This window comes from Oncorhynchus keta, unplaced genomic scaffold (assembly GCF_023373465.1).
Source record: "Oncorhynchus keta strain PuntledgeMale-10-30-2019 unplaced genomic scaffold, Oket_V2 Un_contig_1443_pilon_pilon, whole genome shotgun sequence".
Taxonomy (NCBI): domain Eukaryota; kingdom Metazoa; phylum Chordata; class Actinopteri; order Salmoniformes; family Salmonidae; genus Oncorhynchus; species Oncorhynchus keta.
The window spans coordinates 54,641-72,692 of NW_026278748.1; the positions used below are offsets into that span (position 1 = coordinate 54,641).

Below are 18,052 nucleotides of genomic sequence, written 5' to 3' on the forward strand. Positions count from 1 at the left end.
CCCCACTCCTCCTCCCTCCTCCCCCTCTCCCTCCTCCCCCTCCTCCTCCCCCTCCCCCCTCCTCCCCCACTCCCTTCTCCCCCCTCCTCCCTCCTCCCCTCTCCCCCTCCTCCCCCCTCCTCCCCCCCTCCCCCTCCCCTCCCCTCCCCCTCTCCCTCCCCTCCTCTACCCCCCTACTCCTCCAGACAGCCCAGACGGTCCTCCTGGTGGTCGCAGCCTTCCTGACCTGTTGGATGCCTCATCACGTCATCGCCATGTGGGTGGAGTTTGGAGTGTTCCCGCTCAACGACGCCTCTTTCGCGTTACGGATCATCTCCCACTGCCTGGCGTACGGGAACTCCTGCATCAACCCCATCCTGTACGCCTTTCTGTCAGAGAACTTCCGGAAGGCCTGTCGCCAGGTGTTCACCTGTCGGTTCCTCTACCCTCCACCCCCACAGGAGAAGGTGGTGCGCATCCGCATGGAGAACTTCTCAACTACACACTCTATTACCACTAATATCTGACACCACACACTCTATTACCACTAATATCTGACACCACACACTCTATTACCACTAATATCTGACACCACACACTCTATTACCACTAATATCTGACACCACACACTCTATTACCACTAATATCTGACACCACACACTCTATTACCACTAATATCTGACACCACACACTCTATTACCACTAATATCTGACACCACACACTCTATTACCACTAATATCTGACACCACACACTCTATTACCACTAATATCTGACACCACACACTCTATTACCACTAATATCTGACACCACACACTCTATTACCACTAATATCTGACACCACACACTCTATTACCACTAATATCTGACACCACACATTCTATTACCACTAATATCTGACACCACACACTCTATTACCACTAATATCTGACACCACACACTCTATTACCACTAATATCTGACACCACACACTCTATTACCACTAATATCTGACACCACACATTCTATTACCACTCATATCTGGCACCACACCACACACTCTATTACCACTAATATCTGACACCACACACTCTATTACCACTAATATCTGACACCACACACTCTATTACCACTAATATCTGACACCACACATTCTATTACCACTCATATCTGGCACCACACCACACACTCTATTACCACTAATATCTGACACCACACATTCTATTACCACTAATATCTGACACCATACACTCTATTACCACTAATATCTGACACCACACATTCTATTACCACTAACATCTGACACCACACACTCTATTACCACTAATATCTGACACCACACACTCTATTACCACTAATATCTGACACCACACACTCTATTACCACTAATATCTGACACCACACACTCTATTACCTCTAATATCTGACACCACACACTCTATTACCACTAATATCTGACACCACACATTCTATTACCACTAACATCTGACACCACACACTCTATTACCACTCATTTCTGACACCACACATTCTATTACCACTATTATCTGACACCACACACTCTGTTACCACTCATATCTGACACCACACACTCTATTACCACTCAAATCTGACACCACACCACACACTCTATTACCACTAACATCTGACACCACACCACAAAACTGGGACAAGACTGGGACTGGGACAAGACTGGGACAAGACTGGGACTGGGGAAAGACTGGGACAAGACTGGGACTGGGGTAAGACTGGGACAAGACGGACTGGGCCAAGACTGGGACTGGGACAAGACTGGGGCTGGGGCAAGACTGGGACTGGGACAAGACTGGGACAAGACTGGGACTGGGGAAAGACTGGGACAAGACTGGGACTGGGGTAAGACTGGGACAAGACGGACTGGGCCAAGACTGGGACTGGGACAAGACTGGGACTGGGTCTGGGACAAGACTGAGACTGGGGCCTGACTGGGACTGGGGGTGTGACTGGGACTGGGGATGGGGATGGGACCCAGCAGATTGCGACCCCCAACAGATGAAGCAGCCAAACTGCAAGTCTACGTACTCTTCAAATGGGACAAGACTGGGACTGGGACAAGACTGGGACTGGAACAAGACTGGGACTGGGACTGGGACTGGGGATGGGACTGGGACTGGGGACTGGGGATGGGACCCAGCAGATGAAGCAGCCAAACTACAAGTCTACGTACTCTTCAAATGGGACAAGACTGGGACTGGGACAAGACTGGGACTGGGACAAGAATGGGGACTGGGACTGGGACTGGGACTGGGGATGGGACTGGGACTGGGGACTGGGGATGGGACCCAGCAGATGAAGCAGCCAAACTACAAGTCTACGTACTCTTCAAATGCTGGATTTGTTTCATTTTTGATTTTGTGACGAGGCTTTTAAACACACAGACCTGAAACAGCCAATGCAGACACACCATTCAACTGGAGGCCTGTGATGGGTGATACTGTTAATCAGGGTGATTTTGGAGAACTGAGACATGGCACTGACTTAGATGGGTTAGATTTGACTAATTGATTGAATTCGGATTGGATTTAGGCCTCACAATCAATTGACACTGATCAACTGTGAAAGCAGATGATCTTGGGAACATCTTTAGAATTGCAGCCATTGTTCGGCAAGACTCTTAAATATTCCAAACACACAGATCTGGCAACACAGACAAACTCTTCGGCTTCTGAAACCTCTGATGGATGGAACCTTACCTGACCGCCGCCAACTTATATGACTGATGACTTATTGATGGAATAAATGTGGACGGAAGGTTAAACTTGAAACATAACGGAAAACGACCAGCGGTAATTCCTGCAAAGGCTTTTTATTAAAATGATGTATTTTTTTTTTTAGGTTAGAGATAACAGAACAAAACATTTATAATAATTGTAAGCTCGTGGAAAAGTAGAGGAGGAGTTGAAGGATCTACTTGACTTTACTCTTCGTTGAAAATTGAAACTCTGAACTGAACTGTCTGACAGTACAAATTAATTTCATTTTAAATTTGTCAACTCTTCAGCGATTACTACTTTTAAAAGGGAGGTCCCAAATGGCACCCTATTCACTATTTTAGTGCACTACTTTGATTATAAGTCTAGTCAAAAGTAGTGCACTGTATAGGGAAGAGTGTGCCGTTTAGAACACGGTCTACAATGGAGTGCTGCTCGCCTGCATTGATCAATGTGTTTGTGCATTTGCATGAAATGTTATACATTTAAGTCTCTGTGGAATAGTTTAAGCGTCAGTATAGATATTAAATGTTTGTAAGATTTTACCCCTGTGTAATTCATGTACTGTGTATAAGTACTTTTCTACATTCCCAGCATGTCTTATATTCATCTGGTATGGTCACCAGTGTTCCTGTCTTGGTAAAACAAAATGGAGGACAACATGTCTTGGTCACCAGTGTTCCTGTCTTGGTAAAACAAAATGGAGGACAACATGTCTTGGTCACCAGTGTTCCTGTCTTGGTAAAACAAAATGGAGGACAACATGTCTTATATTCATCAGGTATGGTCACCAGTGTTCCTGTCTTGGTAAAACAAAATGGAGGACAACATGTCTTGGTCACCACTGTTCCTATCTTGGTAAAACAAAATAGAGGACAACATGTCTTGGTCACCACTGTTCCTGTCTTGGTAAAACAAAATGGAGGACAACATGTCTTAAATTCATCTGGTATGGTCACCACTGGTCCTGTCTTGGTAAAACAAAATGGAGGACAACATGTCTTGGTCACCAGTGGTCCTGTCTTGGTAAAACAAAATGGAGGACAACATGTCTTATATTCATCAGGTATGGTCACCACTGGTCCTGTCTTGGTAAAACAAAATGGAGGACAACATGTCTTGGTCACCAGTGTTCCTGTCTTGGTAAAACAAAATGGAGGACAACATGTCTTATATTCATCTGGTATGGTCACCACTGTTCCTGTCTTGGTAAAACAAAATGGAGGACAACATGTCTTGGTCACCAGTGTTCCTGTCTTGGTAAAACAAAATGGAGGACAACATGTCTTACATTTATCTGGTATGGTCACCACTGGTCCTGTCTTGGTAAAACAAAATGGAGGACAACATGTCTTGGTCACCAGTGTTCCTGTCTTGGTAAAACAAAATGGAGGCCAACATGTCTTGGTCACCAGTGTTCCTGTCTTGGTAAAACAAAATGGAGGACAACATGTCTTGGTCACCAGTGTTCCTGTCTTGGTAAAACAAAATGGAGGACAACATGTCTTACATTTATCTGGTATGGTCACCACTGGTCCTGTCTTGGTAAAACAAAATGGAGGACAACATGTCTTGGTCACCACTGTTCACTCCAGGAACAGGGTTGGAATTAAAACCTACAGGAGGGTAGCACTCCAGGAACAGGGTTGGAGTCTAAAACCCTACAGGAGGGTTAACTCTCCAGGAACAGGGTTGGAGTTAAAACCCTACAGGAGGGTAGCTCTCCAGGAACAGGGTTGGAATTAAAACCCTACAGGAGGGTAGCTCTCCAGGAACAGGGTTAGAGTCTAAAACCCTACAGGAGGGTAGCACTCCAGGAACAGGGTTGGAATTAAAACCCTACAGGAGGATAGCTCTCCAGGAACAGGGTTAGAGTCTAAAACCCTAGAGGAGGGTAGCTCTCCAGGAACAGGGTTGGAGTCTAAAACCCTACAGGAGGGTAGCTCTCCAGGAACAGGGTTGGAGTCTAAAACCCTACAGGAGGGTAGCTCTCCAGGAACAGGGTTGGAGTCTAAAACCCTACAGGAGGGTAGCTCTCCAGGAACAGGGTTGGAGTTAAAACCCTACAGGAGGGTATCTCTCCAGGAACAGGGTTGGAGTTAAAACCCTACAGGAGGGTAGCTCTCCAGGAACAGGGTTGGAGTTAAAACCTACAGGAGGGTAGCTCTCCAGGAATAGGGTTGGAGTTAAAACCTACAGGAGGGTAGCTCTCCAGGAACAGGGTTGGAGTTAAAACCTACAGGAGGGTAGCTCTCCAGGAACAGGGTTGGAGTTAAAACCTACAGGAGGGTAGCTCTCCAGGAATAGGGTTGGAGTTAAAACCCTACAGGAGGGTAGCTCTCCAGGAACAGGGTTGGAGTTAAAACCTACAGGGGGGTAGCTCTCCAGGAATAGGGTTGGAGTTAAAACCTACAGGAGGGTAGCACTCCAGGAACAGGGTTGGAATTAAAACCTACAGGAGGGTAGTTCTCCAGGAACAGGGTTGGAGTCTAAAACCCTACAGGAGGGTATCCAGGAACAGGGTTGGAGTTTAAACCTACAGGAGGGTAGCTCTCCAGGAACAGGGTTGGAGTCTAAAATCCTACAGGAGGGTAGCACTCCAGGAACAGGGTTGGAATTAAAACCTACAGGAGGGTAGCTCTCCAGGAACAGGGTTGGAGTCTAAAACCTACAGGAGGGTAGCACTCCAGGAACAGGGTTGGAGTCTAAAACCCTACAGGAGGATAGCTCTCCAGGAACAGGGTTGGAGAGCCATTGAAAATGAGTCTGTTTACATCATTGCCACCTCTGTGGGTAGCTTGTGCCAAGCGTATTGTCTGCTGCTGTGGTCTGTTGGAATGAGCTGCCGTCACTGGTCCTATTCTGAGTTCACTGTTTATGCATTCCATGTTTATAGGAGATGTTCATGTAGAATAATTATCCTGCTCTGTTTATTAAAACCCTGCGACACTGTACTCCCACCACGTCACAAATGCCACCCTATTCCCTATTATAGTGGTACTACTATAGACCTGAGCCCTATTCCCTATATAGTGGTACTACTATAGACCAGAGCCCTATTCCCTATATAGTGGTACTACTATAGACCAGAGCCCTATTCCCTATATAGTGGTACTACTATAGACCAGAGCCCTATTCCCTATATAGTGGTACTACTATAGACCAGAGCCCTATTCCCTATATAGTGGTACTACTATAGACCAGAGCCCTATTCCCTATATAGTACACTACTATAGACCAGGGCCCTATACCCTATATAGTGGTCCAACTATAGACCAGAGCCCTATTCCTATATAGTGGTACTACTATAGACCAGAGCCCTATTCCCTATATATAGTGGTACTACTTTAGACCAGAGCCCTATTCCCTATATAGTGGTACTACTATAGACCAGAGCCCTATTCCCTATATAGTGGTACTACTATAGACCAGAGCCCTATTCCCTATTATAGTGGTACTACTATAGACCAGAGCCCTATTCCCTATATAGTGGTACTACTATAGACCAGTGCCCTATTCCCTATATAGTGGTACTACTATAGACCAGAGCCCTATTCCCTATATAGTGGTACTACTATAGACCAGTGCCCTATTCCCTATATAGTGGTACTACTATAGACCAGAGCCCTATTCCTATATAGTACACTACTATAGACCAGGGCCCTATACCCTATATAGTGGTCCAACTATAGACCAGAACCCTATTCCCTATATAGTGGTACTACTATAGACCAGAGCCCTATTCCCTATATAGTGGTACTACTTTAGACCAGAGCCCTATTCCCTATATAGTGGTACTACTATAGACCAGAGCCCTATTCCCTATATAGTGGTACTACTATAGACCAGAGCCCTATTCCCTATATAGTGGTACTACTATAGACCAGAACCCTATTCCCTATATAGTGGTACTACTATAGACCAGAGCCCTATTCCCTATATAGTGGTACTACTATAGACCAGAGCCCTATTCCCTATATAGTGGTACTACTATAGACCAGAGCCCTATTCCCTATATAGTGGTACTACTATAGACCAGAGCCCTATTCCCTATATAGTGGTACTACTATAGACCAGAACCCTATTCCCTATATAGTGGTACTACTATAGACCAGAGCCCTATTCCCTATATAGTGGCACTACTATAAACCAGAACCCTATTCCCTATATAGTGGTCCTACTATAGACCAGAACCCTATTCCCTATATAGTGGTACTACTATAGACCAGAACCCTATTCCCTATATAGTGGTCCTACTATAGACCAGAACCCTATTCCCTATATAGTGGTACTACTATAGACCAGAGCCCTATTCCCTATATAGTGGTACTACTATAGACCAGAGCCCTATTCCTATATAGTGCACTACTATAGACCAGAGCCCTATTCCATATATATAGTGCAATACTATAGACCAGAGCCCTATTCCCTATATATAGTGCAATACTATAGACCAGAGCCCTATTCCCTATATAGTACACTACTATAGAGCAGAGCCCTATTCCCTATATAGTGGTACTACTATAGACCAGAGCCCTATTCCCTATATATAGTGCAATACTATAGACCAGAGCCCTATTCCCTATATAGTGGTACTACTATAGACCAGAGCCTTATTCCCTATATAGTGCACTACTTTTGACCAGGGCCCTATTCCCTATATAGTGCACTACTTTTGACCAGGGCCCTATTCCCTATATAGTGCACTACTTTTGACCAGGGCCCTATTCCCTATATAGTGCACTACTTTTGACCAGGGCCCTATTCCCTATATAGTGCACTACTTTTGACCAGGGCCCTATTCCCTATATAGTGGTACTACTATAGACCAGAACCCTATTCCCTATATAGTGGTCCTACTATAGACCAGAACCCTATTCCCTATATAGTGGTACTACTATAGACCAGAGCCCTATTCCCTATATAGTGGTACTACTATAGACCAGAGCCCTATTCCCTATATAGTGCACTACTATAGACCAGAGCCCTATTCCATATATATAGTGCAATACTATAGACCAGAGCCCTATTCCCTATATATAGTGCAATACTATAGACCAGAGCCCTATTCCCTATATAGTACACTACTATAGAGCAGAGCCCTATTCCCTATATAGTGGTACTACTATAGACCAGAGCCCTATTCCCTATATATAGTGCAATACTATAGACCAGAGCCCTATTCCCTATATAGTGGTACTACTATAGACCAGAGCCTTATTCCCTATATAGTGCACTACTTTTGACCAGGGCCCTATTCCCTATATAGTGCACTACTTTTGACCAGGGCCCTATTCCCTATATAGTGCACTACTTTTGACCAGGGCCCTATTCCCTATATAGTGCACTACTTTTGACCAGGGCCCTATTCCTATATAGTGCACTACTTTTGACCAGGGCCCTATTCCCTATATAGTGCACTACTTTTGACCAGGGCCCTATTCCCTATATAGTGGTACTACTATAGACCAGAGCCCTATTCCATATATAGTGGTACTACGATAGACCAGAGCCCTATTCCCTATATATAGTGCAATACTATAGACCAGAGCCCTATTCCCTATATAGTGGTACTACTATAGACCAGAGCCCTATTCCTATATAGTGGTACTACTATAGACCAGAGCCCTATTCCTATATAGTACACTACTATAGACCAGAGCACTATTCCTATATAGTGGTACTACTATAGACCAGAGCCCTATTCCCTATATAGTGGTACTACTATAGACCAGAGCACTATTCCCTATATAGTGGTACTACTATAGACCAGAGCCCTATTCCCTATATAGTGCACTAATTTTGACCAGAGCCCTATTCCCTATATATAGTGCAATACTATAGACCAGAGCCCTATTCCCTATATAGTGCACTACTTTTGACCAGGGCCCTATTCCCTATATAGTGCACTACTTTTGACCAGGGCCCTATTCCTTATATAGTACACTACTATAGACCAGAGCCCTATTCCCTATATAGTGGTACTACTATAGACCAGAGCCCTATTCCCTATATAGTGCACTACTATAGACCAGAGTCCTATTCCCTATATAGTGCACTCCTTTTGACCAGGGCCCTATTCCCTATATAGTGCACTACTTTTGACCAGGGCCCTATTCCCTATATAGTGCACTACTATAGACCAGAGTCCTATTCCCTATATAGTGGTACTACTATAGACCAGAGCCCTATCCCCTATATAGTGGTACTACTATAGACCAGAGCCCTATCCCCTATATAGTGGTACTACTATAGACCAGAGCCCTATTCCCTATATAGTGGTACTACTATAGACCAGAGCCCTATCCCCTATATAGTGGTACTACTATAGACCAGAGTCCTATTCCCTATATAGTGGTACTACTACCAGAAGACTGATGTAGGTTTTCCTCTATCTTTTTACCTGGGCTTTGCTCCTTTTCATATTCATTTTGAAATTGAGCTCAGGTGCATTTTTTTCCATTGATCATCCTTGAGATGTTTCTACAACTTGATTGGAGTGCACCACCTCAATATATTTATACTACAGGTCACCTTCCACCTCAATATATTTACACTGCAGCTCACCTTCCACCTCAATATATTTACACACTGCAGGTCACCCACCATACACCTCAATATATTTACACACTGCAGGTCACCATACACCTCAATATATTTACACACAGCAGGTCACCTTCCACCTCAATATATTTACACACTGCAGGTCACCTTCCACCTCAATATATTTACACACTGCAGGTCACCTTCCACCTCAATATATTTACACACTGCAGGTCACCCACCATACACCTCAATATATTTACACACTGCAGGTCACCATACACCTCAATATATTTACACACAGCAGGTCACCTTCCACCTCAATATATTTACACACTGCAGGTCACCTTCCACCTCAATATATTTACACACTGCAGGTCACCATACACCTCAATATATTTACACACTGCAGGTCACCATAGACCTCAATATATTTACACACTGCAGGTCACCATGCACCTCAATATATTTACACACTGCAGGTCATCATACACCTCAATATATTTACACACTGCAGGTCATCATACGCCTCAATATATTTACACACTGCAGGTCACCATAGACCTCAATATATTTACACACTGCAGGTCACCATACACCTCAATATATTTACACACTGCAGGTCACCTTCCACCTCAATATATTTACACACTGCAGGTCACCTTCCACCTCAATATATTTACACTACAGGTCACCATACACCTCAATATATTTACACACTGCAGGTCATCATACACCTCAATATATTTACACACTGCAGGTCATCATACACCTCAATATATTTACACACTGCAGGTCACCATACACCTCAATATATTTACACACTGCAGGTCACCATACACCTCAATATATTTACACACTGCATGTCACCCACCATACACCACAATATATTTACACACTGCAGGTCATCATACACCTCAATATATTTACACACTGCAGGTCACCATACACCTCAATATATTTACACACTGCAGGTCATCATGCACCTCAATATATTTACACACTGCAGGTCATCATACGCCTCAATATATTTACACACTGCAGGTCACCATAGACCTCAATACACACTGCAGGTCATCATACACCTGAATATATTTACACACTGCAGGTCACCTTCCACCTCAATATATTTACACACTGCAGGTCACCCACCTTCCACCTCAATATATTTACACACTGCAGGTCACCATTCCCCTCAATATATTTACACACTGCAGGTCACCATACACCTCAATATATTTACACACTGCAGGTCACCATAGACCTCAATACACACTGCAGGTCACCATACACCTCAATATATTTACACACTGCAGGTCACCTTCCACCTCAATATATTTACACACTGCAGGTCATCATACACCTCAATATATTTACACACTGCAGGTCATCATACGCCTCAATATATTTACACACTGCAGGTCACCATAGACCTCAATACACACTGCAGGTCACCTTCCACCTCAATATATTTACACACTGCAGGTCACCTTCCACCTCAATATATTTACACACTGCAGGTCACCATACACCTCAATATATTTACACACTGCAGGTCACCTTCCACCTCAATATATTTACACACTGCAGGTCACTTTTACACACGTAGAGGAAAGAAAAAAGAACAACAAAATAAATACATTCCCAACATGTGTAACGGATGTGAAACGGCTAGGTTAGTTAGCGGTGCGCGCTAAATAGTGTTTCAATCGGTTAGGGCCGCGGCTTTTGTGGAGCGATGGGTAACGTGGGTTGATGTGTGCAGAAGGTCCCTGGTTCGCGCCCGGGTATGGGCGAGGGGACGGTTTGCAATGTAACAGTATAATTTTAAACCGTCCCCTCGCCCATACCGGGCGCGAACCAGGGACCTTCTGCACACATCAACAACAGTCACCACGAAGCATCGTTACCCATCGCTCCACAAAAGCCGCGTCCCTTGCAGAGCAAGGGGAACTACTACTTCAAGGTCTCAGAGCAAGTGACGTAACCGATTGAAACGCTAAATAAAGGTGATCTGGTCTACCTGGTTAAATAAAGGTGATCTGGTCTACCTGGTTAAATAAAGGTGATCCGGTCTACCTGGTTAAATAAAGGTGATCCGGTCTACCTGGTTAAATAAAGGTGATCCGGTCTACCTGGTTAAATAAAGGTGATCTGGTCTACCTGGTTAAATGAAGGTGATCCGGTCTACCTGGTTAAATAAAGGTGATCTGGTCTACCTGGTTAAATAAAGGTGATCAGGTCTACCTGGTTAAATAAAGGTGATCCGGTCTACCTGGTTAAATAAAGGTGATCTGGTCTACCTGGTTAAATAAAGGTGATCCATCCGGTCTACCTGGTTAAATAAAGGTGATGTGGTCTACCTGGTTAAATAAAGGTGATCCGGTCTACCTGGTTAAATAAAGGTGATCTGGTCTACCTGGTTAAATAAAGGTGATCTGGTCTACCTGGTTAAATAAAGGTGATCTGGTCTACCTGGTTAAATGAAGGTGATCCGGTCTACCTGGTTAAATAAAGGTGATCTGGTCTACCTGGTTAAATAAAGGTGATCAGGTCTACCTGGTTAAATAAAGGTGATCCGGTCTACCTGGTTAAATAAAGGTGATCTGGTCTACCTGGTTAAATAAAGGTGATCCATCCGGTCTACCTGGTTAAATAAAGGTGATCTGGTCTACCTGGTTAAATAAAGGTGATCCGGTCTACCTGGTTAAATAAAGGTGATCTGGTCTACCTGGTTAAATAAAGGTGATCTGGTCTACCTGGTTAAATAAAGGTGATCTGGTCTACCTGGTTAAATAAAGGTGATCCGGTCTACCTGGTTAAATAAAGGTGATCTGGTCTACCTGGTTAAATAAAGGTGATCCGGTCTACCTGGTTAAATAAGTCTGTGAGTACAACAGAACTGATATTGCAGGCGAAAGCCTGAGAAAAATCCAATCCGGAAGTGCCTCATCTTTTGAAAGCTCTGCGTTCCAATGCGTCCCTATTGAGCAGTGAATAGGCTATCAACCAGATTACTTTTTATCCGTATTCCCCAAGGTGTCTACAGCATTGTGACGTAGTTTTACGCATTTATGTTGAAGAATACCCGTAAGTGGCTACATTGCAAGTGGTCACCTGATGGCTCCCAGAGTGATTCTCGCGCAAAATACAGAGGTAGCCATTATTCCAATCGGTCCTACTGAAAAACCACTTGTCCCGGTGGATATACAGTATTATCGAATAGATATTTGAAAAACACCTTGATGATTGATTATAAACAACGTTTGCCATGTTTCTGTCGATATTATGGAGCGTGACTGCAATTTCCAGTGATTTCTCAGCCAAATGTGAAGAACAAACGGAGCTATTTCGCCTACAAAATAATATTTTTGGAAAAAAGGAACATTGGCTATCTAGCTGGGAGTCTCGTGAGTGAAAACATCCGAAGCTCATCAAAGGTAAACGATTTAATTTGATTGCTTTTCTGATTTCCGTGACCAAGTTACCTGCTGCTAGCTGGACAAAATGCTATGCTAGGCTATCGATAAACTTACACAAATGCTTGTCTAGCTTTGGCTGTAAAGCATATTTTGACAATCTGACATGACAGGGTGATTAACAAAAGTCTCAATATATTTCACTTGTGATTTTCATGAATAGGAATATTTTCCAGGAATATTTATGTCCGTTGCGTCATGCTAATTAGTGTCAGTCGATGATTCCTCCAACTGCTCTTAAACGCGAGTAAAACCAAATGCATGCTTTTCAACCGATCGCTGCCTGCACCCGCATGCCCGACTAGCATCACCACCCTGGATGGTTCCAACCTTGAATATGTGGACATCTATAAGTACCTAGGTGTCTGGCTAGACTGCAAACTCTCCTTCCAGACTCACATCAAACATCTCCAATCAAAAATCAAATCCAGATTCGGCTTTCTATTCCGCAACAAAGCCTCCTTCACTCACGCTGCCAAGCTTACCCTAGTAAAACTGACTATCCTACCGATCCTCGACTTCGGCGATGTCATCTACAAAATGGCTTCCAACACTCTACTCAGCAAACTGGATGCAGTCTATCACAGTGCCATCCGTTTTGTCACTAAAGCACCTTATACCACCCACCACTGCGACTTGTATGCTCTAGTCGGCTGGCCCTCACTACATATTCGTCGCCAGACCCACTGGCTCCAGGTCATCTACAAGTCCATGCTAGGTAAAGCTCCGCCTTATCTCAGCTCACTGGTCACGATGGCAACACCCATCCGTAGCACGCGCTCCAGCAGGTGTATCTCACTGATCATCCCTAAAGCCAACACCTCATTTGGCCGCCTTTCGTTCCAGTACTCTGCTGCCTGTGACTGGAACGAATTGCAAAAATCGCTGAAGTTGGAGACTTTTATCTCCCTCACCAACTTCAAACATCAGCTATCCGAGCAGCTAACCGATCGCTGCAGCTGTACATAGTCTATAGGTAAATAGCTCACCCTTTTTCACCTACCTCATTCCCATACTGTTTTTATACTGTTTTTATTTATTTACTTTTCTGCTCTTTTGCACACCAATATCTCTACCTGTACATGCCCATCTGATCATTTATCACTCCAGTGTTAATCTGCAAAATTGTATTATTCGCCTACCTCCTCATGCCTTTTGCAAACATTGTATATAGACTGCCCATTTTTTTCTACTGTGTTATTGACTTGCTAATTGTTTACTCCATGTGTAACTCTGTGTTGTCTGTTCACACTGCTATGCTTTATCTTGGCCAGGTCGCAGTTGCAAATGAGAACTTGTTCTCAACTAGCCTACCTGGTTAAATAAAGGTGAAATAAAAAAATTAAATTTAAAAAAATAAAAAATAAAAATAAAAAAATTACGCTCCCGCACGCGGGATGGGGAGTCACTGGAGGTTTTAACTGACTTGCCTAGTTAAATAAATGTTAAATAAACCTAATAAAAAGAAGAAGAATACATTATACAGTGATAGATGACTCCATGGCATTGTAAACATGGAGTAACTGTCATGGCAACCAGTAGCAGTACCGGTGGCAGAGGCCTAGATTTGGTTCTGTTGCTGTGACAACAACCCCGTTATTTGACCTGTTCTGTTTTGTTGTTGTTGTTTTTTTGTGTGTTTTTTTGGGGGACACTTGATCTAAGAGACAGAGTTGGGGGACACTTGATCTAAGAGACAGAGTTGGGGGGACACTTGATCTAAGAGATAGAGTTGGGGGCACTTGATCTAAGAGACAGAGTTGGGGGGGACACTTGATCTAAGAGACAGAGTTGGGGGCACTTGATCTAAGAGACAGAGTTGGGGGGGGACACTTGATCTAAGAGACAGAGTTGGGGGGGACACTTGATCTAAGAGACAGAGTTGGGGGCACTTGATCTAAGAGACAGAGTTGGGGGCACTTGATCTAAGAGACAGAGTTGGGGGGGGACACTTGATCTAAGAGACAGAGTTGGGGGGGGACACTTGATCTAAGAGACAGAGTTGGGGGGACACTTGATCTAAGAGACAGAGTTGGGGGCACTTGATCTAAGAGACAGAGTTGGGGGGCACTTGATCTAAGAGACAGAGTTGGGGGGCACTTGATCTAAGAGACAGAGTTGGGGGACACTTGATCTAAGAGACAGAGTTGGGGGGACACTTGATCTAAGAGACAGAGTTGGGGGCACTTGATCTAAGAGACAGAGTTGGGGGGGGGGCACTTGATCTAAGAGACAGAGTTGGGGGGGGGACACTTGATCTAAGAGACAGAGTTGGGGGGGGGACACTTGATCTAAGAGACAGAGTTGGGGGGCACTTGATCTAAGAGACAGAGTTGGGGGGGACACTTGATCTAAGAGACAGAGTTGGGAGGGGGACACTTGATCTAAGAGACAGAGTTGGGGGGGGGACACTTGATCTAAGAGACAGAGTTGGGGGGGGCACTTGATCTAAGAGACAGAGTAGGGGGACACTTGATCTAAGAGACAGAGTTGGGGGGGACACTTGATCTAAGAGACAGAGTTGGGGGGACACTTGATCTAAGAGACAGAGTTGGGAGGGGGACACTTGATCTAAGAGACAGAGTTGGGGGACACTTGATCTAAGAGACAGAGTTGGGGGGCACTTGATCTAAGAGACAGAGTTGGGGGACACTTGATCTAAGAGACAGAGTTGGGGGGGGACACTTGATCTAAGAGACAGAGTTGGGGGGACACTTGATCTAAGAGACAGAGTTGGGGGAGGGACACTTGATCTAAGAGACAGAGTTGGGGGACACACTTGATCTAAGAGACAGAGTTGGGGGGGACACTTGATCTAAGAGACAGAGTTGGGGGGGGACACTTGATCTAAGAGACAGAGTTGGGGGGCACTTGATCTAAGAGACAGAGTTGGGGGGGACACTTGATCTAAGAGACAGAGTTGGAGGGGGACACTTGATCTAAGAGACAGAGTTGGGGGGCACTTGATCTAAGAGACAGAGTTGGGGGGACACTTGATCTAAGAGACAGAGTTGGGGGCACTTGATCTAAGAGACAGAGTTGGGGGACACTTGATCTAAGAGACAGAGTTGGGGGGACACTTGATCTAAGATACAGAGTTGGGGGGGACACTTGATCTAAGAGACAGAGTTGGGGGGCACTTGATCTAAGAGACAGAGTTGGGGGGCACTTGATCTAAGAGACAGAGTTGGGGGGCACTTGATCTAAGAGACAGAGTTGGGGGGACACTTGATCTAAGAGACAGAGTTGGGGGAGGGCACTTGATCTAAGAGACAGAGTTGTTTTTTTGGGGGGACACTTGATCTAAGAGACAGAGTTGGGGGCACTTGATCTAAGAGACAGAGTTGGGGGGCACTTGATCTAAGAGACAGAGTTGGGGGGGGCACTTGATCTAAGAGACAGAGTTGGGGGGACACTTGATCTAAGAGACAGGGTTGGGGGGGGCACTTGATCTAAGAGACAGAGTTGTTTTTGGGGGGGACACTTGATCTAAGAGACAGAGTTGGGGGTGAGAAACATTTGATCTAAGAGACAGAGTTGTTTTTTGGGGGGACACTTGATCTAAGAGACAGAGTTGTTTTTTTGGGGGGACACTTGATCTAAGAGACAGAGTTGGGGGGTGAGAAACATTTGATCTAAGAGACAGAGTTGTTTTGGGGGGGACACTTGATCTAAGAGACAGAGTTGGGGGGTGAGAAACATTTGATCTAAGAGACAGAGTTGGGGGTGAGAAACATTTGATCTAAGAGACAGGAGTTGCATGTCATACAGAAAGTGTCAGACCTCACAACGAAACCAACACTACACACTCACTACTTCTCAGTCTAACTAAGGGGAGAATAAAGGACACGTTGAATCAGACGGAGGACCAACAAGGGGATTTCAGTGAAAGCTTAATTTCTTTATTTATGGAAACCAAAGCATCTTTTGAACTCAAGACTCAGAGGTTCAGAGGCCGGGACGCGTGGCGCAGACAAAGGCAGACTTGTTGGAGCAGAATGTGTCGTTCCACAGCTTGTCATTCTGGGAGTTAGTGTGAACACAGTTCTCCGGATAGAGACCAACTCCATTATTGGGCTCACCTGAAGACCAGCTCGTGTAGACCACCTTGGAGCCGTCCGTCCACATCCATCTCCCTTCCTTGTGGAGGTCACTCAGCCCGATCCAGGTGTAGCTCTCAGCAGGGTCGAAGCTCTTGATCAGGTTTTTCACGAAGCTGAATTCCCCTTTGTTGTTCACAGAGGCCAGATCGGCTCCCAGGGACACGCAGTAGGACTCTGCATCGGCCCAGTCCAGCTGAGAGGCGACGTACCTGAAGCACCGGTTGTTGTAGCTTGACCAGTCCTGGGGACAGTCGGTATAATGAGGCTCTGAAAGCTCCCCTCCTGGTCAGACACGGGAGTGCAGTGTAGAGCACCAACAGCCAGGCTGAGAAGACAGAGGAAGCGGAGGGGAACAGACTGTTTACCAGTCTGATGGCCTGGCTGTTTACCAGTCTGATGGCCTGGCTGTTTACCAGTCTGATGGCCTGGCTGTTTACCAGTCTGATGGCCTGGCTGTTTACCAGTCTGATGGCCTGGCTGTTTACCAGTCTGATGGCCTGGCTGTTTATCAGTCTGATGGCCTGGCTGTTTACCAGTCTGATGGCCTGACTGTTTATCAGTCTGATGGCCTGGATGTTTATCAGTCTGATGGCCTGGATGTTTACCAGTCTGATGGCCTGGCTGTTTACCAGTCTGATGGCCTGGCTGTTTATCAGTCTGATGGCCTGGCTGTTTATCAGTCTGATGGCCTGGCTGTTTACCAGTCTGATGGCCTGTCTGTTTACCAGTCTGATGGCCTGGCTGTTTATCAGTCTGATGGCCTGGCTGTTTATCAGTCTGATGGCCTGGCTGTTTATCAGTCTGATGGCCTGGCTGTTTACCAGTCTGATGGCCTGGCTGTTTACCAGTCTGATGGCCTGGCTGTTTACCAGTCTGATGGCCTGTCTGTTTACCAGTCTGATGGCTTGGCTGTTTACCAGTCTGATGGCCTGGCTGTTTATCAGTCTGATGGCCTGGCTGTTTACCAGTCTGATGGCCTGTCTGTTTACCAGTCTGATGGCCTGGCTGTTTATCAGTCTGATGGCCTGGCTGTTTACCAGTCTGATGGCCTGACTGTTTATCAGTCTGATGGCCTGGCTGTTTACCAGTCTGATGGCCTGTCTGTTTACCAGTCTGATGGCCTGGCTGTTTACCAGTCTGATGGCCTGGCTGTTTACCAGTCTGATGGCCTGGCTGTTTACCAGTCTGATATCCTGTCTCACCCAAACAGACAACGGCAT

At 45.2% G+C, this 18,052-nt stretch overlaps 1 protein-coding gene and 1 pseudogene across 2 annotated transcripts in view; one reads left to right on the plus strand and one right to left on the minus strand.

Annotated features, from left to right (window-relative positions):
* The window catches only part of LOC127918539 (galanin receptor type 1-like), a 55,577-nt gene extending 54,009 nt beyond the window's left edge, over nucleotides 1-1,568 (plus strand). For both annotated transcript variants that reach the window (XM_052501847.1, XM_052501846.1), the window contains exon 3: nucleotides 186-1,568. In XM_052501847.1, coding sequence (XP_052357807.1) covers nucleotides 186-506 — 321 coding nt within the window. In that variant the 3' untranslated portion in view covers nucleotides 507-1,568. The remainder of the gene's footprint in view (nucleotides 1-185) is intronic.
* A 15,109-nt stretch (nucleotides 1,569-16,677) lies between these two features.
* On the minus strand, nucleotides 16,678-18,052 carry LOC127918541 (galactose-specific lectin nattectin-like; annotated as a pseudogene).